This window comes from Strix uralensis, chromosome 9 (assembly GCF_047716275.1).
Source record: "Strix uralensis isolate ZFMK-TIS-50842 chromosome 9, bStrUra1, whole genome shotgun sequence".
Lineage (NCBI taxonomy): Eukaryota > Metazoa > Chordata > Aves > Strigiformes > Strigidae > Strix > Strix uralensis.
The window spans coordinates 14,503,960-14,531,687 of record NC_133980.1 but is presented as its reverse complement, the minus strand read 5'-3'; the positions used below and the strand labels follow the sequence as shown (position 1 = coordinate 14,531,687).

At 43.9% G+C, this 27,728-nt stretch overlaps 1 protein-coding gene across 1 annotated transcript in view; it reads right to left on the bottom strand.

Annotated features, from left to right (window-relative positions):
* Positions 1 to 24,665, bottom strand: part of LOC141946946 (IgGFc-binding protein-like) — a 60,873-nt gene extending 36,208 nt beyond the window's left edge. Inside the window, exons 1-29 of the mRNA XM_074877416.1 lie at positions 24,598 to 24,665; positions 23,113 to 23,162; positions 22,874 to 23,023; positions 21,019 to 21,281; positions 20,202 to 20,283; positions 17,407 to 17,472; positions 16,889 to 17,133; positions 15,246 to 15,529; positions 14,326 to 14,603; positions 11,135 to 11,733; positions 10,197 to 10,761; positions 9,389 to 9,588; positions 8,916 to 9,296; positions 8,041 to 8,327; positions 7,295 to 7,310; positions 7,039 to 7,180; positions 5,815 to 5,964; positions 5,139 to 5,395; positions 4,952 to 5,036; positions 4,737 to 4,820; positions 4,382 to 4,623; positions 4,002 to 4,285; positions 3,614 to 3,891; positions 2,611 to 3,317; positions 1,772 to 2,336; positions 1,365 to 1,627; positions 946 to 1,326; positions 637 to 714; positions 300 to 586 (exon numbers count right to left, since the gene is read on the bottom strand). Of these exons, the coding sequence (XP_074733517.1) occupies positions 300 to 586; positions 637 to 714; positions 946 to 1,326; positions 1,365 to 1,627; positions 1,772 to 2,336; positions 2,611 to 3,317; positions 3,614 to 3,891; positions 4,002 to 4,285; positions 4,382 to 4,623; positions 4,737 to 4,820; positions 4,952 to 5,036; positions 5,139 to 5,395; positions 5,815 to 5,964; positions 7,039 to 7,180; positions 7,295 to 7,310; positions 8,041 to 8,327; positions 8,916 to 9,296; positions 9,389 to 9,588; positions 10,197 to 10,761; positions 11,135 to 11,733; positions 14,326 to 14,603; positions 15,246 to 15,529; positions 16,889 to 17,133; positions 17,407 to 17,472; positions 20,202 to 20,283; positions 21,019 to 21,281; positions 22,874 to 23,023; positions 23,113 to 23,162; positions 24,598 to 24,665 (7,337 nt within the window). The remainder of the gene's footprint in view (positions 1 to 299; positions 587 to 636; positions 715 to 945; positions 1,327 to 1,364; positions 1,628 to 1,771; positions 2,337 to 2,610; positions 3,318 to 3,613; positions 3,892 to 4,001; positions 4,286 to 4,381; positions 4,624 to 4,736; positions 4,821 to 4,951; positions 5,037 to 5,138; positions 5,396 to 5,814; positions 5,965 to 7,038; positions 7,181 to 7,294; positions 7,311 to 8,040; positions 8,328 to 8,915; positions 9,297 to 9,388; positions 9,589 to 10,196; positions 10,762 to 11,134; positions 11,734 to 14,325; positions 14,604 to 15,245; positions 15,530 to 16,888; positions 17,134 to 17,406; positions 17,473 to 20,201; positions 20,284 to 21,018; positions 21,282 to 22,873; positions 23,024 to 23,112; positions 23,163 to 24,597) is intronic.
* Between the last annotated feature and the right edge of the window lie 3,063 nt (positions 24,666 to 27,728).

Here is a 27,728-nt window from a genome sequence, read left to right as displayed (position 1 = left end):
GGCTTGGACACTGCCACAAGCAAGCCAGCCTTGAGGAGAAAGGGAAATGGCCACATGTCTGGCACCAAGTTGCAGACAGGACATCCCACTGGTGGGCGGAGCAGAGAGGTGAGACACAAGGACGATACGTCTGCTGCTGTGGAGACGCTGCGTGCTCTCACGTGCATTCCCACAACTGCCTGCCTCCTGTCCTTTGCCCCATGCCTGCCGTTACCAGCCCTCCCTCCCTGTGCCCCTCACAGCTCCCCTCTCCCGCGCTCTCTTTTGTCCGTCATCCACGTGACGAAACAACAACTCACGGCCACTCATCATCCAGCACCAGCCAGCTGGCTCCAAAGTCATTGACGCTGGGCACGACAACCCCATCGGGACGCATGAAGTCGTCCTGCTGGCTCCCAGTGTACGTCCCACACAGCCCACACAGCTCGCCCTTGTGCTTCTCAGACACCTTCACTAGGAGCTCGTGGTCCCCACTGAACTGCAGCTGCAGGCCCAGCTTGGTAGAAACCCGCACGTAGGAGCCACTCAGAGAAATGGTCACGCCGGGGGCAGGAGAAGCAGGCAGGGAGGCCAGAGCACCGTTGATCTGCATAAGGGCGAGAGAGGGAGACAGAAGCATAAAGAGATGCCCTCCACTGAGAGCTCACTGTTCTTCACTGTGATGGTGCCAGGGCCCAGTGAGTCAGAGGCGCTGATGGCGTGAGAAGCGCTGCCCTGTGAGAAACTCAACGGGAACAGCAGCGACTCTGCATATGGCACACGGAAAGCTCAGGAAAACAAGCTGAGAATCTGTTGCTGCGCGAGCAGCCGTATCTGCCCCGCTCAGAGCCTCGCTGTGCTCTTCTGTGAGCACGCCAGCAGGCTCAGGGAATATCAAGCTCTTCTTGGGGCCGTAATGGTGCCGAGGGCATCTGCTGTTCCCAGGTGTAAAAATGAGGGGCTTACGTAGACCGCCTTGTTCTTGCGCAGTGCAATGTGGAGGCCTTCCATTGACAGTGCCACAGAGTTCAGAGCCGTCCAGCTCTGGCTGCCGCGATGTTCGTTGCGGGTGGTGACACTGAACCCAACGGAGGAGTTGTCACAGCCCGTCACGACCGTGTAGTTGCAGGAGCCCTGGAAGTGGTGAAGCTTCCCATCGAAGGTGCTGTAATGCGGGTCGCCGTAGATGTGGCAGAGAGCAGTGTCGGCTGGGTAACAGCCCCTCTGGCCGTTCTGGATCTTGCAGACCTCGTCCTCACCACAGGACAGCGCAGAGCAAACCATCTGGCCATTGGTTTCACACCGGCACTGGCGAGTGCAGTTCTCGTTCACAGAGGACTCGCCTTGCTGCAGGCAGAGAAACACGGAGCGCCAGTGTGTCAGGCAGGAAAGTAGAGGCAAGGGAGTGCCCTGGGAGGGGCGCAAGCCAGCACAGGGTTTTCACTCACGCTGTAGTAGTTGCCCTCGAAGAGGCAGCCACAGTGGGCCTCGGGCACACAGGTGTCTCCGCTGAGGAGGAAGCCAGAGGTACACGCACAACCCTCCATGCAGGGCTTGGAGCAGTTCTGCGGGGCTTGTCGGTCAACACAGGTGGCAGGACAGCCGGTCATGCAAGGGTCATAGTAGCTGTTGGCGGGGCACTGAAGGGCTGCAATGGGAAGGGGACAATTAGCAAGCCCTCAAGGCAGGACAACCTTCTGGGAAGGGGAGGCCAAAGACTTGCTTTGGCCAGAGGTTCTGCGCACGGGGAGCGGCACTTTTGCCTTCTGGCAACTGCAAGGCAGGTACTCACGGCAGAAGGTGGCATTCCTCCAGGGAAGAAGAGTCACGCCGGCTGCCTGGCATGCATCAGCGTAGGCCTCCAGAGCGGCACACAGGAACTCCTGGCCACCATTCAGGGCGCAAAGGTCATAGAAGCAGGTCTCAAAGTAGCTCTGGGGGTTGATCACGGCGTGGCACCGCTCAAAAGAGCCAGGCCTGGCAGTCAGCATGCCACAGAACTGGTCCGATCGGTAGAGCTTCTCGTCTTCCGCGCTGCAGGGTGGAGACGGGATGGGGACACCGCAAGAGGAGTCACTGTCTGGGACCTGCCAGCTCTCCCCCAGCGCATTGGAGTCTGCGGCTTGCTGCCCGTCGGGCATCATGTAGTCGTCCTCTCTCCGGTTGTTGAAGTTCCCGCACATGCCACAGGTCAGGTTGAAGTAGGTGGTGGGCACCTTCACCTCCACCGAGTGGTCAGTGTCGTAGGACACGCGGAGGTTGAAGTCTGTCTCCAGGACGATGTAGCGGCCGCTCCTGCTCACCGTGATGGCACCTCCCGCTGCGCTCACCGGCAAGGTCTGGCGCACATTGTTCACCTAGGGCAGACACACCGCAATGGGCCCCGGCCTTGGCCCTGGCCTCCCTGGGCTCCCCTGCCCCTGGGAAAGCAGCTGCCAGGCCAGGCACAGCAAACCGGTGCCCATGAGGCCCTCACAGCCAGACGCCCCTGCGGCTTGCAGAGCCATGTCTCTGTTCTGAGCTCTGCAGGGACCTCTGTTCAACATGGGCCACACTGACCGTTTGCCTCTTCCTCCCCCAACCCCTCCAGAAAAGAAAACAAAGCAACCCCGTGGCTTCAGGAGAACTCACGTGGGCCTGGGACAACGGGCATGTCCCGTACATGCCAGGCCCTGCCAGGAAAACCCAGCCCTGCCCTGCAACCGCACCACGCTCGTGCCAGCCTCCCTCGGTGCCTACCAGCACTTGGCTCTTCTCCTTCTTGACAATGGCAATGCGCTCTCCGTACACCTCAACCAGGACTTCGCGCACATAGGACACTCTGGTGTTGCCACGATGCTCATTCTTGGCCTCCACATTGAAGTAGAGCAGGGAGGTGCTGTTGGAGCACACTTTGGCCAGGGTGTAGGTGCAGTTGCCCATGAAGTTGTGCGTCACCTTGTCAAAGGTGTTGTAGTGAGGGTCGCCGTGGACGTGGCAGATGCCGTAGGAGTGTTCAAGGCACTGAGGTTTCCCATCCTGCACCCCGCAGTACTGGCCTGCAGGGCATGAGGCATTGGAGCACTGGAGTTTGCTTCCCCGCGCGGGACACGTGCACTTTGAGGAGCAGGTGTTGTCCGTCCAGAACTCTGAGCCCACGGGGTAGTGCTGCCCGTTGTGCCAGCACCCGCACTGCTGGCTGGGCACGCATCGGTCGTTGTAGAGCAGGTACCCGCTGTCGCACACACAGCCCTCCACGCACGGCAGGTTGCAGGTAACAGGAGCCATCGGGTCAACACAGGTGGCAGGGCAGGCTGCAGCACAGGGCTCGTAGTGACTGTTGGCCGGACAGGTGATGGCTGCCGAGACAGAACACATGGCCGTTAATTACCTGGAGAATATAACACTTCTCTGTGCTGTATTTTCCCCTTTGAAAATTAAGAGTCTATATTTTCTCTGTGGTCTGCTTGGCTCCATGGGTGTTCTGAGTCATACCTGACCCAATGAAACAGAAACTGGTGCCTCTCCTGCTGACAGCTCCCTCTAAATCTCCACGGCACAGAACAAAAATATTTGTTATTCCCCACCTCGCTCTTTCTTTCCTATTCTGTGTTTTCCCGAGAGTAACGATTCGTGCTACCGTGTGTGGACTTACGGCAGAAGGTTGCGTTCCTCCACACAGGTATCTTGACGCCAAGCGACTGGCAGGCATCCGCGTAGGACTGCAAGCTCTTGCACAGGGCCTCGCGGTCCAGTCCCAGCTCACACAGGTCATAAAAGCAGGTGTCAAAGTAACCGCTGGGACTCAGCACAGCGTGGCACATCTGAAACGGGCCGCTGGTGTCAGTGAGGAGCCCGCAGAAGCGGCTGCTGGCAATGACTTGCTTGTCCGTCTCATTGCAGGCTGGGGTGGGGAGCGGTCCGGCAGAGCAGCTGTGGAAGGACAGGGAGAAGGGCCCTTGGGTCACCTGTGGGCTTCTCCTGGTGCCTCCCCCTCCCCTTGCCCGCCACGTCCCCAGTCCTGCTGGGGGGGCCACACACACCTGCTGTCGTTGGACACCTGCCAGCTGTTGCCCAGGCTGGTGGAGTCTGGCTCCAGCACCCCTTCCGGGTTCAGGAAGTCATCTGCTGCCATCCCATTGTAGTTCCCACACATGCCACAAACCTTCTGCCCAAAGGTGCTGGGAAGCGTCACCTCCACCCGATGGTTCCCATCAAACTTCACTCTCAAGCCAAAGTCTGTCGTCACCACCGTGTAGAACCCGCTGGATGAGACCTGCACACCCGCGGATGGGGTGCAGGGCAGGATCTCTGCCACTCCATTGACCTGGAAGGACAGAAGCCAAGACATGTGTTGGAGCAACCCCTTTGGCACAGCTCTCTCCTCTCACACAGCCCCACCGCCTCTCCCCCTTGCGCTTACCGTCACCACTCCACCCTTTCCCAGCCTTATCCGCTGGCCAGCCACATCGACATCCACGTATCGGACATAGGACACGCGAGTGTTGCCTCCCCTGTGCTCATTGGCCGCTTCCACGTTGAAGTAGGGCAGCGAGCTGTTGCTCTCGCACAGCTTGGAGAGGGTGTAGGTGCAGGTGCCCATGAAGTGGTGTAGCTGCTTGTCAAATGTGTGGTAGTGAGGGTCTCCTTCCACCACACAGGTCCCTGACAGTGGAAAGACCAGAGGAAACATTCAGTTAAGCACCTCCTGCCGCCTCTGCTCCCCTGTTTATCCTACGTAAAGAACTGAGGCCCCACGTGTGGTCTACTCTGCTCACCGGAGCCTTCCATGGGTGCTGATGTAGTTTCCTCTTTTGAAGGTGTGGTGATGATCGTGCCTGGTGTTGTTGGAATCACATCACCTGTAAAAGAGTCAATGGTACAAGTAAATCAATCCTCCTTGCCCCGCTCTTTTTCAAGAGAGAAACTACATTTACTGCTACAAGAAGCATAATTTTCCTCAAGCTGCTCTTCCCCAAGCTGAGCCTTATACCTGTGCAGTATCCCTTTTCAATGGACAGATCATCCAATGCTATGTCGCTCCGGAAATCTTCACCTATCATGCCCTCCAGGACAATCTAAGGGAAGAGACAGTTGCCACCATTAGCTCCGGTTACATATATGAAGTGCCTTTGCAAAACATGGTTCACCTCATTGGCATTGATAGCCTTTGCCCTTACCTGCATGTTTCCTGTGCTGTGTACCGTGATCTCTCCCAAGTTCCATCTGTCCCCTTTGTTTCCAGCATCTTTCCATTCCAGTGTTGATGTTTCCTTGTGAACTACATACACCCGTAGGGCCATTGCTTCAGCAGCTCCATACATGTGATACCAGAAGCGGAAGCAGTGTGGTCCTTCTGAACTGCACACTGGACTGACCAAGTGGGCTACCTCACTTTGCTCTTGCTTACTTCCTTGCAGGTAGATATAATAGCCCCCTGGAAACAGCAGAGTGTCAATTTTTCACATTAATGCATCAGGACAAGACAAAATCAATTTACAGATTGTGTACAGTACAACATTTCTTCACCCAGCACTTGTGCTCAACTTTTAGTCCCCAAATAGATTTCCAGCAGATTATACTCGTCTCCTACTTAGGGAAAGGAAAGCCTTCTAAAGGAAAGACTGACTACCACAGTGATCCTGGATATCTGATTGCTGAAGCCTCTTTACAGGCATTTATGTTAATAGGTCACAGCTCATCAATGTCCTGCACTGTTAATCCACCCCACAACAGATTCTTGACTGCTGCAAAGGTTCTGGATTGAGCCTAGGAAACACGTGGCCTGGATTTGCTGATAAAAAGGTCTTCTTACCCTCTTCCAAGAGAAGCACAGACACTTTTTGCTGTTCCTACCTCCAGTTGTGTGGTCATGGGAAGGGCCAGTATCTGGTGTGGGTGTTGGTCCCTTGTGCCTTATCCAGTCAAAGTTGTCACTGATTGCCTGTTCCCACTCACAGAAGTCGACATCAAATGTGCAGGACATATTGCAGGCTGTTGGTGAGGCTGTATATGGTGCAGAAAGGAAAACAGTTTCCACAATGAGGTTTGGAATCTTCTCTCTATTCTGACGGAGCTGTTCTAGGTCTCATGCACACATGTTCATGGAAAATTTGAAGATGTTATAATAGAATGAGTAGAAGTGACCAGTACTGGAAAACTGGCTATAAAATATGAAATGTTAAGTGCCTGAGAATGTGTGTTATTTACAAGTCCCCTCCTCAGCTGTCAGCATAATGCACTAATATCCTATATTTTTACACTGTGCCACAATCATAATGCTTGGTCATTGCAAATTGCTCAGAGCTGTCCTATTTGGCATAGCAGTATTCAGCTGGTTCTCAAAGTCCTGCTTAGATGGAAATCTAGACATTGTAATGAGAATGCTCTGACATTTCTTTTTACTGTTTCTAAACTTGGATGAGAAGTATTGTCTCAGAATTGGAAAGAGGTTATGGAATGTTTTTTCATGCCATAGCCTCATACTTAGGCTGCCATTTCTTCTGCCTTTGGTAATTACTTCTGGTAGTTCTAGAAGAAAGAACATCTTGCCTCTATGTTAACTAGTCTACCTAGATAATAAGGGCCTAATAGTGTTATGACTGGAAGGCTAAGTGGACCTCAAGCTGCAGGATAGTCCTTTATTAATTTTAAAGCCCTGTTTTGTATATTTCTGAATTTATTTCACATGCTTGGTGAAAACCTGGAGATGTAGATGGGTTGGTAAGTGATATGTTAACATTTGTCAAAAAGATAAAATATTTTACTAAAGCCAAAGTGGTGACTTGTTAGACAAGTGCTCAATTGTCCCTGGCTGAGTCCTTAACTGACAGTGTATGTTGTCTTTCATGACCCAACTCTGAACAGTCTTAGGCCAAAAATGTTCAGACACCATGTTCTAAAGTGAATACTGGAAGCCCATTAGAAGCCCAGTTTCCAGAGATGCAGAGCACTTGAAAGATTCCTGTGTCTCCTTGAACGCCCTTTTCTGAAATTCTGCTCAACTTAGTAATTTGAATTTGTATTTGTAGCATGAGGATTTAATTGGATGGGTATTTGCTAAATGAACTAATGACTTACCACAGATGGTGTCTTTCCTCCATTCACCCAGATTTACACCTGCAAGATCACAGGCAGCAGCATATGCCTCTAAAATCTTGCAAAACTGATCAGAATTCCCCTCTGTGGCACACAGGTCATACACACAGCTCTCGAAGTATGGCTGTGGTGGAATGTGCCAATGGCAGACCTGAAAAGGCCCACTGTTTTTCAAAATAATTTTGCAGAGTTCTTCATATTCTTTTTCTTTTGCTGTGTCACAAGTGGGTGACACAACTGTAACTGGATTACACCTGCATCAAAAATAAACAGCAGCGTGGTTATGTAAGACATCTTTATATTTTGTTCTATTCTGCAAGGCATACCTCAACAGTAATAGAACCGTATGCCAAATTCTGTGGATTTACTGTGTATAGACATCTTTAGTGTGCCAAACCCAAAGGAGACAAATATTACAATTTGACTCATAATTCCCCATTAAGAATACAATTGTGAATTGTTGATTTAAGACTGTCTATCCATAGAATGAAGTTCAGAAGAAAACAACAAATAAGCTATTTAACACAAGCAAGATAATTTAAATTCACTATTGTATATAGTAAGAGCAGTAATTTGTATGTGAAAGCATTAATATTCAGATAAATGCTCCATGCCTATGTTAATCATCGTGGAATTATCTTACGAGCAGAATCTGAGAGATATATTTAGACTTCTTATAGTAAGATAATATAAAGGAGATATTTTAGAATAGAGAAGTAAGGAAAAAAATCAAGTTATATGAAAAAAAGGGGACAAATTTCAAATAAAACCCACAAAGTTAAGGTGGAAAACCTCTGAGGGGTGGTTTTAAAATTTCAATTCTTTCTATTGAAAAATGGAGTTATTCAAAGGTGGAAAAGCTAGCAAACAAGTAATATCAAAGAAGGGCTACTATGGAATGTAAGTAATGTACATTAATCCTATAACTAGATGATTTATGTTTCAGGCATTTTGCTGTTTCCTAAAGTATTATGAGATACTTACATCCTGTTGTCATCCTTCACTAACCAGCTGTCACCAAATTTATTTGGATCTTGTTCTAGGACTTTATCTGGTTTTAGAAAATCATCCAGTTGGTTGTCATTGAATGTCCCACACAGACCACACAGCTGTCCTTTGTGACTTTCATCAACCAGAATGAAAAGCTCCTGGTCACCATCAAACTTAACCTGGAACCCTAGAGAGGTATCAATGACCACATAATGTCCTTTCGTAGCTATTCTGGCTCCATGGTTCAAATCCACAGGATGGTATACCTGAACACCATTCACCTAAAGAAAACAAAACCCACACAACCACGTAAGGCAATAAATCTCATAGGGAAACAAGGCTTTCTTCACCAAGTCAGCCTTCTTCTAATGAATAATGTAGACAGAGAACTTTGGAGTTTAGCAGATGCTAATGGGCTGTATACTTATCCCATACTTTGAATAGTGCTTTGTAGCACAAGTTGAGCTCTGTGCTGTCACAATTACACACATAGCGATACTTGGAATAGCTAGTTTAAAGCGAGCTCTGGTATGTATGAGTCTGACAGTGTGTAGCAAAAATGCTATTTCTATTTTAAAGACCAGATCTATAAAATTTAAACTGAGATTTAGTTCAGCAAAAGCTTTCTATTATATATGAAGCTATGGAGGAAGCTGTTTTTTTCCTACAACCTCATTTAGAAAAGATTTGAATGGACAGAAGGAAGCTATGCTGATTTCTGACTCTTTTGAAAAAAAACCCCACCACCATTTCTGTGAATCTTAGCATGTGCAGTCTTGGAAGCAGAAAAGCCTGATTCAGTTCTTTTGGACAGAAATGTAAAGTGAATAGATGCGATGGATTGTTTATGCTTAAAGTAGAACACTTACATAGGTCTCTTTATTTTTCTCCAAAACAATATGAAGATTTTTCAGCGTGACAGCAACTGAGTTCAAGGCTGTCCAGCTGGGATTTCCTCTATGTTCATTTCTGGTTGTCACTGAAAACCTTTCAGAAGAATTTGTGCATATCTCAACGACAGTGTAATTGCAGTTTCCTTGGAAATGGTACAGTCTTCCATCAAAGGTTATGTAATGTGGATCCCCAAAAATGTGGCAGGTGCTGGGATTCAATGGATAACATCCCAGGAGTCCATTCTGCACCTTGCAAACTTCACCTACTTCACATGTGTCTGAATTGCAAACTACAGTTCCATTTTCAGCACATATACATTGGCCTGCACAGTCTGTTTGCCAAAAAGATTCTCCTTTCTGTTAGAGACAATAAAATAAAAATAAATTAAAAGAGCTAATGGTGATGATGAACTGTGAAATAAGGCCCCAGACTACATGCCAGAACAAACCTCATAATATTTGCCATTCTGAAGGCAGCCACAGTTGCTCAGGGACACACATTGTCCGCCGCTGATGACAAAACCATTGTTGCATTCACATCCTTCCACACAAGGTCTGCTGCAGTTCTTTGATGCAAGAGGGTCGAGACAGGTTGCCGGACAAGCACTGGTGCATGGATTGTAATAACTATTGGGAGGGCATGCAACAGCTGAAAAACAATACACAGCACTGAATTGACAATCACAACTCACATGAAAGCACGATCCAAAATGTGATTACTTTGAGCTAGTGACAGTAAGGGGTTTTTTTGAAGCCTGAAATTCCTTTCCTGTTTTCATATCAGAAAGCAAAAGAGAAAACATTCCACAAGAAAAAAGCATGAATGTTTAACACATATATCCTGAATGTTAAGCATCTCCAAATCCAAGTAAAAACTACACCTCTCTACAGTAGATCTAGTACTTAACCGATACATTTCTAGAAGCACAACGATTGATAAAGTCATTAGATGTAGTCTGGAAATGAACAAACCTATTAACGGCAAAATATCATATAAAACCCAGAGATAATTCCACATTATCATGGACCTACTGTTACTGGTTTGACACAGATTCTTGAGATAATGAACAAAATTCTCCTCTGCTCCCTGGCAAACAACAATAATGAGGTGACATTTACAGAATTTTATTTCTCAATATTTTGAAGTAATTACGTGAAGAATTTCAGATCTCTAAGCTATGTAACTTATTGCCTGAAATCAGCCACTTAAGATAAAAAGGGAGCTATTCAAAGATTCAGTTCTCTACAGAAACTCACGGCAGAAGGTGGCATTCCTCCAGGGAAGAAGAGTCACGCCGGCTGCCTGGCATGCATCAGCGTAGGCCTCCAGAGCGGCACACAGGAACTCCTGGCCACCATTCAGGGCGCAAAGGTCATAGAAGCAGGTCTCAAAGTAGCTCTGGGGGTTGATCACGGCGTGGCACCGCTCAAAAGAGCCAGGCCTGGCAGTCAGCATGCCACAGAACTGGTCCGATCGGTAGAGCTTCTCGTCTTCCGCGCTGCAGGGTGGGGACGGGATGGGGACACCGCAAGAGGAGTCACTGTCTGGGACCTGCCAGCTCTCCCCCAGCGCATTGGAGTCTGCGGCTTGCTGCCCGTCGGGCATCATGTAGTCGTCCTCTCTCCGGTTGTTGAAGTTCCCGCACATGCCACAGGTCAGGTTGAAGTAGGTGGTGGGCACCTTCACCTCCACCGAGTGGTCAGTGTCGTAGGACACGCGGAGGTTGAAGTCTGTCTCCAGGACGATGTAGCGGCCGCTCCTGCTCACCGTGATGGCACCTCCCGCTGCGCTCACCGGCAAGGTCTGGCGCACATTGTTCACCTAGGGCAGACACACCGCAATGGGCCCCGGCTTTGGCCCTGGCCTCCCCTGCCCCTGGGAAAGCAGCTGCCAGGCCAGGCACAGCAAACCGGTGCCCATGAGGCCCTCACAGCCAGACGCCCCTGCGGCTTGCAGAGCCGTGTCTCTGTTCTGAGCTCTGCAGAGGCCTCTGTTCAACATGGGCCACACTGACCGTTTGCCTCTTCCTTCCCCAACCCCTCCAGAAAAGAAAACAAAGCAACCCCGTGGCTTCAGGAGAACCCACGTGGGCCTGGGACAACGGGCATGTCCCGTACATGCCAGGCCCTGCCAGGAAAACCCAGCCCTGCCCTGCAGCCGCACCACGCTCGTGCCAGCCTCCCTCGGTGCCTACCAGCACTTGGCTCTTCTCCTTCTTGACAATGGCAATGCGCTTTCCGTACACCTCAACCAGGACTTCGCGCACATAGGACACTCTGGTGTTGCCACGATGCTCGTTCTTGGCCTCCACATTGAAGTAGGGCAGGGAGGTGCTGTTGGAGCACACTTTGGCCAGGGTGTAGGTGCAGTTGCCCATGAAGTTGTGCGTCACCTTGTCAAAGGTGTTGTAGTGAGGGTCGCCGTGGACGTGGCAGGTGCCGTAGGAGTGTTCAAGGCACTGAGGTTTCCCATCCTGCACCCCGCAGTACTGGCCTGCAGGGCATGAGGCATTGGAGCACTGGAGTTTGCTTCCCCGCGCGGGACACGTGCACTTTGAGGAGCAGGTGTTGTCCGTCCAGAACTCTGAGCCCACGGGGTAGTGCTGCCCGTTGTGCCAGCACCCGCACTGCTGGCTGGGCACGCATCGGTCGTTGTAGAGCAGGTACCCGCTGTCGCACACACAGCCCTCCACGCACGGCAGGTTGCAGTTGTAGGGTGCTATTGGATCAACACAGGTGGCAGGGCAGGCTGCAGCACAGGGCTCGTAGTGACTGTTGGCAGAGCAGGCTAGTGCTGTGTAATAAAAGATAAACCTATTTATTAACCTTTTTTAAATACTGAAGTATTGGGTTCTGTTTAATACTGTATTCTGTTTTGGTTTGAAATATTTAGGGACATCTTGTAGTTCTGAGGCAGTTTGCTGAATGCCTTTGCTATCTTACCACCCTTTAATTCCTTTTGAGGTTTGGGCTGTTTAAGGTTTCACTCATGGAGAGAATTTCCTAGGAGACCTCTTATTCCTGAAGATGATTGCTTAATTCTTGAACTGGGCTGAGGATAATGGTGTCATGTTAGTTAGTTGTCCTAGACATGTGCCATATTTAGGTCATAGTCCTGATATTTAATTCTAATTATATTGTACCTTCTTAATTAATATTTTTTCAATTCACCAAGGTCTTTAATGTTTGTTAAATAATCAGGATGTAGGAGTGCTCTATTCTATTTTTATATCTTGTTACATACACTACATGTATATATCCAAGCTAATTAGGGGCTTTAAACACTGACATTTTCAGGTGAGAAGATGCCAGAACTGAAGTTTCCTGAACAATCTTTTTTCAGCTTCTCTATGTTTATATAATGCAGTTCACTTTTCAATTACATATTTTCTCGCTGTATTTTTAGCCTGCTTTCCACAGGAGACAGAGATCACACAATTAAATTGTACATTTCTCTGCTCATCCTCCTACTTGCTAAATTTGACCCAGCTAACCTATTGGAAATATGTTGGTGAGACTGGTAGAGGACAAAAACATAGTCAGGTCCATTAAATTAAATAGGTGCAAGGCAAAGAGGAGAGATCCTGCAAACTCCTTCAGTGGAAAGAACAGCCACAGAGTGGGCTCACTCCTGCTTAGAAACCATAGGATCTATGAGAGAAAACCTCAGTAATGTCCCCAGCAGAGAAAATGCTCCAGCTAGGGACTGCAGTCAAATGTGAAACAAAAGTCAGAAAGAAATCAGGCTTCAGTCATTCCAGTGTTTACAGACAAGTCTCTTTCGTTAGTCTCCTCATCTCCTACGTGCACAGAAGGCACATAGGGCACTGGATCACTATTTCATGTTCCTTGCATTGCTTCTGGTGGGAAAAGATCTGTTCAGGACTTTCAAACTGTTTAAATCCTGTTCTAAAGGTAATCTGTTTTGGGGTTTTTTTCTACAATATATGCCTGAATACTTGAGAAATGTTCTTTATTTAATCTTTACTAACATTCACAGAAGAAAGGTCATTATTCCCATGTAATCTCCAGCAGAGACTTCTGTTTATTACTTCAATACTTGACACCTTTTGTCTTGTACCTCTGTGTGTTTCTGTCTCTTCCCCACCCTCACTACCTACTCCACTTCCATTAACATGGTTACAATCTGTATTACACAGGCTTCTTACTTCAGTCCTGGCTTTTTATTCCAGGCTGCCTACCTGTGCTGCCTTCTCCCCCATCTGAAACCATGATTCACTATGCCTGTACAGGACACTGTGCTTTCCTCCACATCCATAAGGATGAATGGCCGGCACTCCCTCCTCTCTTATACATATGGGAGTTTGTGCCACTGATAATGTTTCCAATACTCTCCTTCTCCCTTTATCCCAGATCTTCTGCTCAGCTTGTCAGACGTGCTCCTCCTTCATCCTACTCCCTTTACACTGCTACAAAACTATGAGTTTCTTCTCTGTTCGATCTCAGGTTTATTCCTCCCATCAGCTCTGATTTCATTATTCCTGCAAGAGCAATAACCTCCAGCCCCTGGACCAGCTACCTAGTCTGTGTTTCTTTGTCCCTGGCTCTCTGCCTAGCCAGTTTCAACCTGTCCTTCCTCTTTTCCATAGACTTCTAAGCAAATTCTCATTTTCCTTTCTAGATCCTACTTGCTTTCTCTAAATACAGGGTCTTCCACTTAGCCTATTCCTTAGTCCGGCTCCTAGTCAAAGCTCCTTTCTCACTGTTCCAGACTGCCTGGATTCCTTATCTCCATCTACTGTTCTGCCTTTCATCTGCTCTGGCTCATGTCCCTTTTATGTTCACATAAGGTATCACGTTAATGTGTTTTTGCTGAGGTTGCTGCAGCAGGAGAAGACACAGCTTCCCTTCTGTTAACTGGGTACCTGGCCACCCTGCAGGGTAGAGAGGCTGGGCGCATAGGAGAAGGCAGCTCAGGCTCTCAGCAGGGAGGGTGGGTAAAACTCTTACATGTCTACTAAGCATGTGCAAAATGAGATACTTTTTCTAAAAGACACTTCAATTTAGGTGTAGCTTTTTCAGAAGGTAAAAACCCCTCTAAGTCACATGTCCCTGAGACACTTAATACACCTGAACAAAAATATAGGGACACTAGAAGAATTCAAAGGAGAACCCTCCAATTCTATTTTAAGATGGAGTAGACAGTATTTTCTCCTTTCATCTGAAGCAGTTCAACTATTTTCACTAGAATCTTCCCAAAGGAATCAAACTGGGGACTGTATTTAATGCTGAAATCTTTAGTCTGATAGTCAAGATTCAGATTGTTACATGATTTCAAAACAGTGTCTTGCAATACTCTGTCTTCAGAGAGTCCTAATTATATCTTCCTGACAAGTGGTAATTTCCAGTAATCTTTGATACATACGGCAGAAGGTTGCATTTCTCCATGGTGTCAGCTGGACTCCTGCAGCTTGGCACACGTCCGCATAAGCCTGCAGGTTTTGACAGAGGGCTGCATTGTTCAGATGAAGTTCACAGAGATCATACTGGCAGGATTCAGAATAACTTTGTGGATCAACTACTGAGTGGCAATTCTGGAATGGACCATTGGGTTCTGTGATCAGACCACAGTATTCATTGCTTTGGATCATATGTTTTTCATCAGCAGTGCAATTTGGAGTATGGCCATCATCTGGCAAGCACCTAGTGTGGAAAAAAATATGATGTGGAAAAATTCGCCGATGAACTTAGGATGCACCTAAGATGGTTTTCAAATTACATCTAACAAAACTACAAGACTGTCCCCAGATTAAGCATGACATGTTTTAAAGCTCTACATTTCTAATAGTTAGGAGAGAATTTCAGATTTTAATATGATTTCAGCCTTATAAACTTTGGGAGGCCTGGAACAAGCCCAAATATATATTGGTTTTCTTTTAAGTCAAGCTTTCTACATGGAAGATACTTAAGAAGGGCAAACAAAAAGTAAAAGCATTTGAAATTAAACCTATAGAATAATTAAATAATATATTGTGAAATTATAAGAGAAATAGTAAAGTATCTCAGAAGAGTTCAAACAAGGTCTTCAAGTATTAGCATTAATATACTATAACAATAACTGCAATCTTAGTGGGTATCTGCAGTGTTTTATTCAAATTTTCTCTTTTTAAGCACACTTAAATTTGCTGTGAAACTTTACCCACATAGATAGATAAAGTAAGTACACTGACATGAATATATTTTATCCCATGTGCCTAACATTTTTGGCCCACATACAGCAGTTTCTTAAAATACTGGTCATTGCATAACCAACAGCTAAGGCCTAACATCCCAGTTGAGTCCTACCTGGAGTCATTGTACACCTGCCAACTGTTGCCAAGGCTGGCCGAGTTTGTTTCCATCTCTCCATCAGGGTTAAGAAAGTCATCTGCTTTGTGCCCATTATAATTTCCACATATTCCACAGACTTTAGACATATAGGTACTGGGAAGAGTGATTTCTGCTCTGTGATTTCCATCAAACTTAACATTCAGCCCAAAGTCAGTAGTAACCACAACATACTGCCCACTGAAGGCAATATTGACACCCTGTGCCAAGGTCAGAGGGAGCACTTGGCTGACTCCATCAACCTGCAGGCATAGAGAAAGACAATCATTATAATCACTTCAAAAGAAGTATTTTTAATAGTGACCCTCTTAGATCACATTCCTATATGGAGCACAGGACTTGCACAGTAAGCAGTAAGAACTCACATTGTGTCAAGTATTACTTAATATGAATGTTGTATATGGGCAGGTAATTCAGGGCCTTGAAGCCACAGTAACATAGCTACGTAGCTTCCAAGTGTGGTCAAAGTGAGCTTAGTGAATCAGACCCAGCTGGCAAAAGTCCAAGACTTTGCATGGTCTCTCAGTAGTAACTGCTTACAGACCTATTTTTTATTTTGGATAAAATAAGATTAAAAAAATGTAGTTAGAATGAATTCTCAGAAAATTTTCAGGATAGGACAAATCTTGAAAAATCTTCATTTTATTTCTTTCTCTTTTAATTTTCACATTTGAAATGCCAGACAATAGAAAGTAAGTGTCCAAGTAAAATTTTCAATTTATTTAAAATTTACTTAAGTTAGTATCTACTTTGAACATTTGTTCTTATTACATATGTAAGAAAGTTTGTTTTACTTAGAAACATATATATAATAAAAACAGTAAATACAGGGGAAAGGTATGAAAGAGAAGCTGTTAGGCAAATGTGGATATATGAGTTCACTATGTTTCTAAGATCAGATGGGAAAGGTCTTGGTGTACATTTAAACCTTTATCTCCTGTCACATAAATTGCTGTACTATTTTCTTATAAGAAGGGTGGTAATGAATTAAGGTGACCTATTCATTTATTGGGGGTTTGAATCATACATGTCTGCTGTCTTGGTCCTTTATTTGAAAGAAGTCATAAAGGAGCCTTAAAATACAATAGCTGGTCAACTGACACAATCAGTGTGAGGAGAGTCATCAGAATGTCACTCTAGGACTTTCTCATCTGTTTCTGCCTTATGGCAAATGCCAGGTGTTAAGTGAAGTTATCAGTGATGTGGAATAACAAGAAATCAAGGATGAACATGCAGCTTTACAGACTACCATAAAGGATCGGGAAATAACCACCAGGACTCAGTTAATGCAAGGCCTTTTTATTCCCTGGTGCAGATCAAGCTTGAGCATGGGGGGCAAGCTAGAAAGGTAGTCTAGCCCACCATCCCCATCTGGAGTGTCAGCTCTAATCCCACCTTTTAGCAAGACAACACAAAATTTTAGCCTATGTTTTCAATCCTGTAATTCCAATGTTTAAGAACTCCACACTACTCCTACTCCTAAATATCTGACTGCCCTCTGAATAATACTGTATGCAAGCTGGAAATTTGTAGTCATTGTACACCAATTTCTTCATTCACACTATAGGTTACTGAGGATAGATAGTGGGCTCCAATCTTACCTTGACAACTCTGTTTTTACCCAGGTTGATCCTGTAGCCGTACAAATCAATGTCCACATATTGGACATAAGACACACGAGTGTTGCCTCCCCTGTGCTCATTGGCCACTTCCACGTTGAAGTAGGGCAGCGAGCTGTTGCTCTCGCACAGCTTGGAGAGGGTGTAGGTGCAGGTGCCCATGAAGTCATGACGCTGCTTGTCAAACGTGTAATAGTGAGGATCCCCATGTAGACTGCAAATTGCTTCTGGAGACAGGAAAAGGGAATATGTACTCATTTCCATATGGATACATCCAGAAAAGCCACCTCATTGTGCAGAGGGAAAACACAATCATCCCCATTTTATAGATTACATATGGAAGAACTGAAACAGAAAAGGCAGATTTATATGGCATAAGGCAATGCCATAGAGAGATACCCAAAGAAATTAACTGAAGCGAGGAAATAGCACTGGTAGTAAAAAAATTTAGGTGCCCTTCTACAACCCACTGACTAGCATATGTTATGTGCTAAAATTACCTGTCACTGGAGGTGGTGTAGATTCTGTTGGTGTAGGTGTTGGTGGTACAGGGGTAGAGACAGCTTCTGTTAGTAGAAAAGACAAGGCAATGCAATAACATTACAGGGTGAACGCTACTTACACGCCAGCATACCAGATTTTCCACTTATTCTTCACCAGCATAAGGTTAGAAGTTTTCCACTGAAGCAAGTGGAACTGCCTATATTTAAAAATGAGGATGTGTGGGTCTTTTTAGTACTTAGGAAAGCTCATCTGATTGTTAGCTTGTGACAGTGACTGAGTTTGTGCCAACATGCTTCTCTAGAGCTGGAAGTGTATTTACAATTGGATATGTGACTCCCTCTGGTGTGTATGTTAAGGCATGAAGGGCATACGGTCTGCAAGTGTTGGCAGATCTGGGAGTGAGTAGCCTGCCAGCAGATGCCATATAGCAGAAACAAATAATTCTCAGGGCACTTGTGGTTTCTAATCAGAGAGTTTTGTTTCTTCTTGATATTTATTTCTTAGGAATGTGAGAGCTGTAAGAGCTTTCTACTGACAGACACAACAAACAGTCATGTTGTGGAGTCTTCCCTCCTGCCTGCTTCTGCTTGCTAACAAATATTCTTTGTCCATCATAAAGATATCTTCCAAAAGATGTGGTCCTCCTGGTGTACTTGTACGTGTGATCTAGCAACACCAGGATGACTATTCTCTTGATGTCATGTTCATTCACCTGGTGCCATGTGAATGAATGATGTACTTCCAGAGATTCAGATCCAACAGACTGACTAAAACCTTCAGAGCACTCACACATTCACTCCTGACCCTTTGCAGAACAAAAACCAATTCTCTTCATTCAGGTACTCTCGTATTGCACCGTTGTGAACCCTCTGTTGTGCACTGAGTTGCAACAGCAGTCAGTGTACAAGGAGGTAACTAAGTGATGAATTGATTCATGGAGAACAATGCTTTCCAACCTACTTATAGATGCACTATAGGTGTATAATCATCCAAACGAATCCACAAGTAAGGCAGTTGGTCTTCCGTATTACTGACACTGCTGGCAGCCTTATTTATAGGGATTAAGTCGTAATATAGAAAACAAGTTGTAGAAGAACAAGTTAGAGAATTTTGAATAATGATGCAGTAACTACATGCTATGGTGCTACTGCTTTTGTGCTAACCATGTGATTCAAAATCAGCTGGATGTGGGGGTTTTGCAAGATACTTATGCTTATAATTTAGAAAAAGCCAATAGACTTCACATAACTTGAAGCCTAGTGTATACTGATAAATCTCTGCACAAAATGATCCTGTTCACTTAATAAGCACTAACTTCAAAACTGAAGGTATTTTGTAATAACCTATCTGCAAAATGGGATCAGCTCCTTTGGATGCACTGGTTTCTTGTCCATCTGTTTCTTATATGCCCATTTCTTCATATCCAGCTCCCTACTCCAGTGTAAATGCAGATTTTGCATATCTAGCAGAGAATTGTTCTTTTTGCTCTTTCAACATTGGCGAAAATGTCTGTATTCCCACAATGGATACTTCCCAATGAGCTTTAAGTTAACTTTGTTGTAGAGATGTGACACAAAATAGAAGAAAACCTCCTAAGATTATTGTCCTTTGAGATCTAAGGTGAAGAAGTTCTGCAAATGACAGTATAAATGTCAAACATCATAGCCTAAAAACTGCTTGATAAGGTTGCCATGGAAGCTAATTTTTCCTGTGACAAATGGACATATATTTAGTTTTCATGTGACTGATTAAAATATCTATTCAATCAAACATTCTTGTAGAAACAAAAAGGTTGGGAGGACTTTGGCTTTTACCAGACCTAATAATTCACTTAATTTTCCTCATATTAGTAGCCATACAGCTAAACAGAGGGAGGAGCACTTTTCTTTTATCTTTTGGGAGTTACATTAGTGCACCATCCAGTGGCTGAATCATGTGCTAATATGCCTGGGAAGATGAAGAACTGTCTTTCCCTAACCTTCAAAAAATGGGCCCCAAGTTTTTTTCACAGAATTTTAAGGAAAATTATATGTTCTGAGGGTGTGGACCTAAACGGAAATCTTTGTCCTGGCTAGTGTAAATTGAAAACATTTTATTGTCGTTATACGAGTAACATTTCACAGAGAATGAGGCCCGTTAAGACATAATGACACTTTCTATGGGGTTTTGAGCAAGTTTCTTGTTCAATTCACACTTTGTAAGTATTGCATGCTTGTCAGTAAAGATGGGATTAAACTGTAATTCACTTCCAGATCTTAGTCATCCACACTTTATGCCAGTCTTGACTGATTTGTTACAGGGTCAGGGATCAAGCTCAGATTGCTGATTCATAGTCAGAGCTGGTAGTGCAACTCAGCTTTATTGACTCACCGTTATTTCTTTTTGTGACATATGGCAGTGATGTGTATTTGCTGAGCTCATATGAACTGAGATTCGCTGTAAAATGCATTTAATCTGGAATCCAAGACCAATGTGCATAGCCTTGGCTAGGTTTAAAGATGCACTTGAGACTTAAAGTGAAGGTAAAGTTTGCTGGACCTTGTGAAAATGGTCACATTTGCAGAGAAGGGGATAACTTATTCTGAACATTTGAGGTAATGAGGAAAGATTTAGGAAGAAACTACAACAAAAGAGACAACATTCAAATAAAATGAGCTGTAAAGTTTTGCCATTTCTCTTTCGTGGTTTGAATTTATGAGAGTTTCTATATTGTATATGGAATTGAGTAATGGTCAACAACTTAAACAGAGATGAGGAAGGAGCATACATTAAGGTGCAAATACAGACTTACCACAGGATCCATCCCTTACTCTCACATTGTCCAATGCTGTATCCCCATATTCTGTCAGTCCTCGGACAGCCTCAAAAATTACCTAGGCAGGACACAAAGCAAATGACTGCACCAGAGTTGCTTAGGCAAATATGAGACCATTTCCCTTAGTATATGTTCAAAATATTCTTTCTGGTCTATCTCTAAAGGCATCGAGTAAGCTGAGTCTATAACGGTTTTCCTAGTTTCCCTCAGAAGTCTAAAATATATTTTCTGTAATAAGGTAAGGACTTCAAGAAGCATTGGCCTCTATTTTGTTGACTGATAAATGATTTATGAAAATTAGTTGTCTGGATTCTACAGAAGAGTCCAATGTAGGCAGTATCCCAAAGTTCAAACCTTAGCTCACAGCAAACAAACCTGCATTTAATTAAGGCACTTATAGTTCTTGACTTTGTGATAAAATGAAGGAGAGAAGGAAGGAAAAAAAGAGAAAACTAAATATATTTTATCACCTAAATAACAGCACCAGTAAAACTCAAGGGTGTTGTTTTTTATTTCTCTTCATTGGCATAGAGCATGAGGCCATTATATTTACAAAATATAAACCAAGCAAATCACAGAATCACAGAATCATCTAGGTTGGAAAATACCTTGAAGATCACCTAGTCCAACCATTAACCTGACATTGACAGTTCTGAACTTCACCATATCCCTAAGCGCTATGTCAGCCCGTCTTGGTTATCTTTTCCAGCTTACATGCACAAGCTTTTGCAGCCTGCAAGGGGAGAACAAATACTGATACTGTACAAAGAAATTTATTCTGAAAATATATTACCTTTATCTTTCTCTGTGCTGGAAAAGTATGAGTGATGGCACCATATTTCCACAAGGCACTCTGATTTCCCTTCCGACTCCACACCACAGACTCTCCTGTGCTGTCTTGGATAAGCACTCTCAGCTCATTCATGTCTTCTGATCCAAACATATAGTACCAGAAGTCTATGCATATTTTTTCAGAAACTACAGTATCTGGGCTCTCAAGCCTGTTAGTGTCGAATGGGATCAGATTACTTGCTTCTTGATAGATGAAATAGCCTTCTGCAGAGTGAAAAAAATTAAAATATGGTTGAATCTTTGTAACCTGTTAGGTGTCATTTAAAACTGAAGTACAACCCAACTCTGGAAAAAATCAAGGGCATCATTAGCAGTGCAAAGAAGCAAAGTAGAGGGCATTTGGAGTTTGCATTGCAATGGTTAGCACCATGTAGTTATCCAAACTAGAATGTGAGCTGGAGAGCAAAGCAAATAAATCCCATCACACACAAACAGTTATTTTGGGATCACAAATAAAGAGGTAGTCCTCTTTGAAGAGACAGCACCTCCAGACAAAGTACCCCACTGATCCATGTTCAGTTTCTTCTTTCCTCAAAGGAAAATAATGTGATCTGCTATACACCTTCTCTTGAGGGATATATTTTTTCCTAAAGATTTTGGTCTTAAGATGAGCAAATTGCTAGCACAAGGGATTTGTCAGCATTTGTTTTTGTCTCAAAATGGAAGGGATAGAAAGCAATGTAGATATTTCCATCAAAATATTTAGGTTTGACATAATGAAAAGGAAGGAAACTTTTCAAAATTCAGAAACTCACAGTATTTCTTTTAGGATTTGAAATGTTTTAGTATGAATTGGTTCAATATGAGATCATATTTTGCTTCACTAGGGCTGAAGTTTTCACCTCCCATGGGCAAAGATCAAAGCTACATTTTCTCAGTGCAGTTAAAGTCAAGTGTCTCCCATCTGACTATGGAAAGGCATCAAAAAGAAATGAAAGACCATTTCTATATGGTAAAGTATAGCTCCACACAACATTCATTATATGTTTTAGTTGGCAAGAAAATGTAAGCCACATTTAAAGTTATACGGTCTGTGTCAATTCAAAAAGCAAAACATTACTTTTTGTGTGAATCCAAATTAAAAGTATTTATTCTTTCAAGAGGCCAATTTAAATGTTATTATCAAAATATTAAAAATGCAGAAAATTATTTAGCAAAAATCCTAACTAATACTATTCTAATCCGCTTACTAAGTCTGACAGTAGCTGACCTTTCAGTCTCGAGATAATTACAGAAAGCAGTATGACTGCAGACTGATCCCCCATAAATGGATCTGCTAATGCAAGGATAGCGGTTCAAACAGAGATGGAGCCATACTAAGCACTCGTTTGATGATATGACCACGTTAGACCCCAGATTTTCAGTCACATGTAGCTGAGAACAAGGTTTTTAAAGATACTCATTAATTTCAAATTTGATTTTGTAATACTTTGCTAGCATGAACATTATCTAGTTCTAGTACAATGATCATTACATTTATTGCCTTTAACTGATATCAGTGTAATTTGGCCACAAGACCTCTCTTGAATAATGATCTGTTGGACATCACTGCATGATATAATTAGCTTTCTTCTACTTCCATGCACTGATAAGGATTTCCAACCCATGATGGGGCAACCCAGTTTAATTTACTTGTAACTGACATAGTGAAAAATCAAAGACAGGTGCCATCATGAAATGAAACTGACACATTTCAAAGGGCTTCATGAATCTCTTTTCTCTTTCAAAGAAAGAAAAATAAAGGTCGTCAAGCTGTCTTCAAAAGGCAATCAACAATGCCACAACAGAGCACCTACTTCCATCAGGATAGTCTCCATCAGGACCTGTTCCATCAGTCGGAGTGTCATGCTTGGTTCGTATCCACACTCCCTGGTTGACATTGCAAGGTTGTGTCCAGTCACAAAATGGTCTCGAGTTGTTGTTAAAATCACATCTGGTGAGGTAAGCTGAAATACAACACATGAAAGTAAGAAAGAGCAGCTAGTATGTTCAAAATCTGCCTTAGATGTTAACAGCACTAATGACATGCAGTTACCTGTTTCAGGATCCCATGTTCTCAAGCCACCAGTTGGCCTTTGCCTGATCCTGTGAAGAAAAACAACACAGTGAAGCTCTTGGGGAATTACTGACTCAAAAACTGTGTAAGAAAGAATGTTGGGACCTCAGTACATGTCTTTGGGTCTTTCACTGAATAACTGAATAGATCTAGGATTTCATCTATGTCTGACCCTTTCTCTTCCCATCTGTACTTCTTCATGATAAAGCTCTGAGAGTGAGTCAAAGGTGGGATATGTTCACTTCATGTAGTGTGGAAGGATCCTCTGCTCTGTATCCCATTGAACTGAAAGAAGACCAGCTTTCCTAGGTACAGGGAGCTACAGAAGGACTGGATGGATGCAGCTCATCTCAGACAATACCAGAATAATAGCAAAGACTTGCTATTAACTTGCTCATGGCATTGTCATCCCCACTGTTTCAAAACAAAATGTGTAAAAGACAGTAAACTAGTGTAATGTGTAACTCTTATTTCTTGGAAAGCTATATATTTCCTTTAACCCCTGAAAATCTCTCATGACACAAAGCTGTTATCTCATCCAGCTCTTCTAATTTACCCTGAAAATGCTGCAGAACAAAAGCAGTTATAAATGCATAGTCCTTGTGGTGCTACCAAGTCCTGCAGAGATGAGTTGACACAAGACCAAAGTCCCACCACAGATCACAGCATAAATGGCTCCGCTCTTTGGGTGTTTTGCATAGGCAACGGATTTCCAGGACTGCAAGTCTATAGTAGTAGTTCTTGACATAGTCTGACAGTGGTCCACAGTTTCAGGAGCCAGGTTCAGTTCCAGTGTCTGTGGTGCCCCCTCCTTAATTATCCTTGTTGTACTTGACACAGTATAGAGAATATATATTGTCCTTAGCGAATGCATCACAGTGAATGTCCCCACTACCCCTCAAAATCTAAGCAATGACTTTCAGAGAAACCTGGGAGATTACAAGCAAATATCACACAATCATTTCATCAATGAAATACAGCAAGCAACTGGAAAACAGACTGAGCTAAGGCTAACGAGGAAAGAGAAATGTGAAGACAGATAAAGTAAGAAAGTTTTCTTCACTGTTCCTTCCTGGATTTCTTCTTCCATGAGAAGGGGAAAGCTGTGACAAGTTTCCACTTGGTCTCTATTCAGTGCTATCTTTGAACTGTTACACATCAGGCAAGTCCTAATGCAAAGGCTACTGTAGGTACATTCAGAGTCAAAGGAGTTTTATAACTACTGCGGTTATTTGAAAAGGTTATTTAAAAGATGTGCCATTAGAAATCCCTGTGTTACAGATTTCTCTCACAGACAGGAGCTAGTGCAGAATTAGGCAACAACAAAATCCAATTATTTCTTCTTTTAAAAAAATGACATGGTTCAATTGTATGACATTCCACATTTAAAAAGTGAAGAAAGGATATTTATCATTAACAACCAAGCTTCCTAAATTAAGCTACATCCAGTACTGTGCTACTTACCCTGTGGTATTCAGCACTGAAATACAGAATAAAATTAACGTGTATTTTAAGTGCCAGAGGGTCCCCATGCTAGAAGACAGAGTTAAGTCTTCTGTGTGGTACAGTTTGCATAGTAATTCACAAGCTGTACTCAGCAAGGAGGAAATGAGGACAACCTACAGTGAAACAGAAGAATATATTGACCAGAGGGTGGAGCTGATTATGAAAATCTGTCCAACCATGTACCAGTTATGTTCCCTGGGTTATCTACCTCGAGAAAAGCACGTATGAACCGCAAGCTCATATTCTGTGTCACTTGCTTTAACACCCTTAGTTGTTTGCTGAAGAAATTTATTTGATTTTGGCAATTTTTGTTACTGCTGTTGTATATTTTAAAAGTCTGCAATTTTAAAGGGATTTTTTCTGACACTGATAGCAAGACAACTTTCTTAATTTTAAAACTCCTGCCCATCTTTCACTGCTAGTATGTGAGATTTCTCATATTGACTGAATTTTCTCCCTTTCTGAAACTAGCATTCAGCAGACTAGATAACAAAATTTCAATTTACTCATGACAGTCATGTTGTCATGGGCACAATTCAGGAACTTGCTGAAATATTATTGCTACCATATTAGCCCTGCTTAAAAATAAAAGGATCATTTTCTGGTCTGCAATGAAGTCTCTGTTGGTTGCTGGCACAGAAAAAGCAGGTGGATCATACCCACTGCCACTTGGGCCTTTGCTGTTCTGTTCTTTTGCAGCATTCCTTGCACTGGGTTCTACAAAGAAATGGTTCAAAGGAAGCCAAATTCCCTACTTCACCTGGATTTCATGAGTGATGAGAATCAGAGAAGTATCAGAAAGTGTACAGTGTTTCCTTGCATTGCCTGGAAAACCCAGACCATGGCTCTCTTTTTTTTGTCTAAAAGGAGGATGTCTCTGGGACTGAGGCTTTCTGGAAAAGTGACCTCTTACAACCACTTTCCCTTTTTGACTATATTCCAATGATTAAAGTCATTCAGGCTTCATAATTTAGGTCTGGAATTTCTTCAATTCCCTTTCCCCCTGCTCAGCACAAAATATTTTCACTTGCCATTAACAAATAACTGAGGAGGCTGCTTACAGAAACAAGAGAAATAAGGAAGGATCAAGGGAGGCTAAGCAGAAACACAAACATATTTCAAGTTAGATGTTAACTGATGTGTTGACAATGGGCCTGGGGCTGCATTCTGCCACAAGCTCATGCCCCACACAAGCACCTCCAAAGCCAGAGGGTGGATGTTCACTTGACTGGTAATCATCCCTCTCCAACAAAAATCCTTTCCTATGAAAATGTGTGTATTTTTGCTAATCAGTAAACAGGGAAGAGGATTTCTGTGATTTAAATACAAAAGAGACTCATTCCCTTCACAAAACCATTGACCACACTTTTCCAGTTCAGTTGAGGAGAGCTCAGTGTGAGGGGCAGAATACAAGTGACCTGCAGATAAAAGTGGCATTGAGCACACTGCATTTTCAGCAGGTCTGCTGAGATGCTGGTCCAGCAAGTGGTAATCTGGGCAACAGCTGTCCTTAGCACTGCAATGGGTAGCAAGGGGCCCCCCATGTACTCACATGCTTTCCTTCTGCAGACAGTTTATGGATTCCTCATGAATCTGGTGCTGCTCTGTATGATTCAGACAGGAGATTGAGTCCATCTTGGAAAGAAAGCAACCCTCTGGCAAACCCATCCATCCAGATGATGCACTGTCTTTGACCCCTCCTCACCCACAGCAAATATGAGGCACTGCAGCACCATGAACACTCCTGTCAGTAGAACAAGGCATGCTCTCCAGCCATGCTGTGTGACCTTTTCTGTCACTGTCACTCTGTTTACTGCCAGCTCAGGTACTCTGTGAAAGGTGAGCTGGAGTACTGATTAGGGCTTTTCAGTGGGGGACAAATATTCATAACCTCTTTTACATATGGAAAGGATGATAAGGAAATTACTTACCATTTGATTCCAGTGGGATGTGACAGTATCCTGCATTCCTGACAGCCAAACTGATCACCTTGCAGGCCTACTACTTCTCTTCTCCATCTGCATGCTTTGTACCTCTGAAAGGTGCCTGGATGACGCTGGCATTTGTATAAAATACTGGTCTGAACTGCAACCTGAGGAAGAAGAAGAAGAAGAGTTCTTCATTTCTAATACAGTGAAGTTAAATTCTTTCCAAGGGAATTAGCAGACAATCTTCTAAACAAGTGATGTTTTACTTCTGCCTTAAACCAAGGATGCAAGTGATGTACCCCTGAGAGCTAACCCCTATGACTGGCTTCTTAGTGCTCTGTACTCCTGTGTTTCTATTTGAAACCAGACACCAGATTTCGCCCCATCTGCAGCCAGCATTAGAAATTCTCCTCACCTGCTGCCTGTTGACAAGGCACACTGGGGCTACTCATTGGAACAAATTGCCTTTAGGTGACACAAACAGATTTTCCACATAAAATCTGCAGAGGATACCAATAGTAGGGCTATTGGTAGTAGGGCTAAACAGTGTGACATGCAACATCCTTGAAAGGACAGACATGATACTGCATACAACTTCATTTCTGGCTAGTGGTCAGAAAAGAACTCTTAAAGAGACTCCCTTAATTTTTGCAGGATGAAGTTATGTTTTCCAGGAGACAGAATCAGCCTGATATCCTTGCAAAGGGATAGCACAATGAAGACGCAACCAAAAAAAATCATCCCAAGCAAGATAAATCAAACAGTAAAAGAAGCAAACTCAGCGGTTCATCCATTCTAGTGAGTGCTGTCTAGTGCAGCTTTTGCTGTGCAGTTATTCTAGCATATGTAATTGTCCTCAAGTATCTAAATCTGGTTATTCCATTTTCTTGAATCCAAGTGTTCTCTGATGAATAGCAATTGCACTTCACTGTGTGGCTAATGCTCAGTCTGTGGTGGTGTAATCAGCAGAAAGCTATGGAGTTGGCAAGCTTAAAGAATGGGGAAAATGATACAAAACCTCTTTCTCCTAAGCCATGGGTTTGGGGCTAGTTGAGCCTTATAGAGACACTACAGGAGACTACTACACTGCTACCTAGTACAAAGCAGAGAGGTGACTGGCTGATATGAAATGCTGATGTCTTGTTGAGATGCACTTGCAGC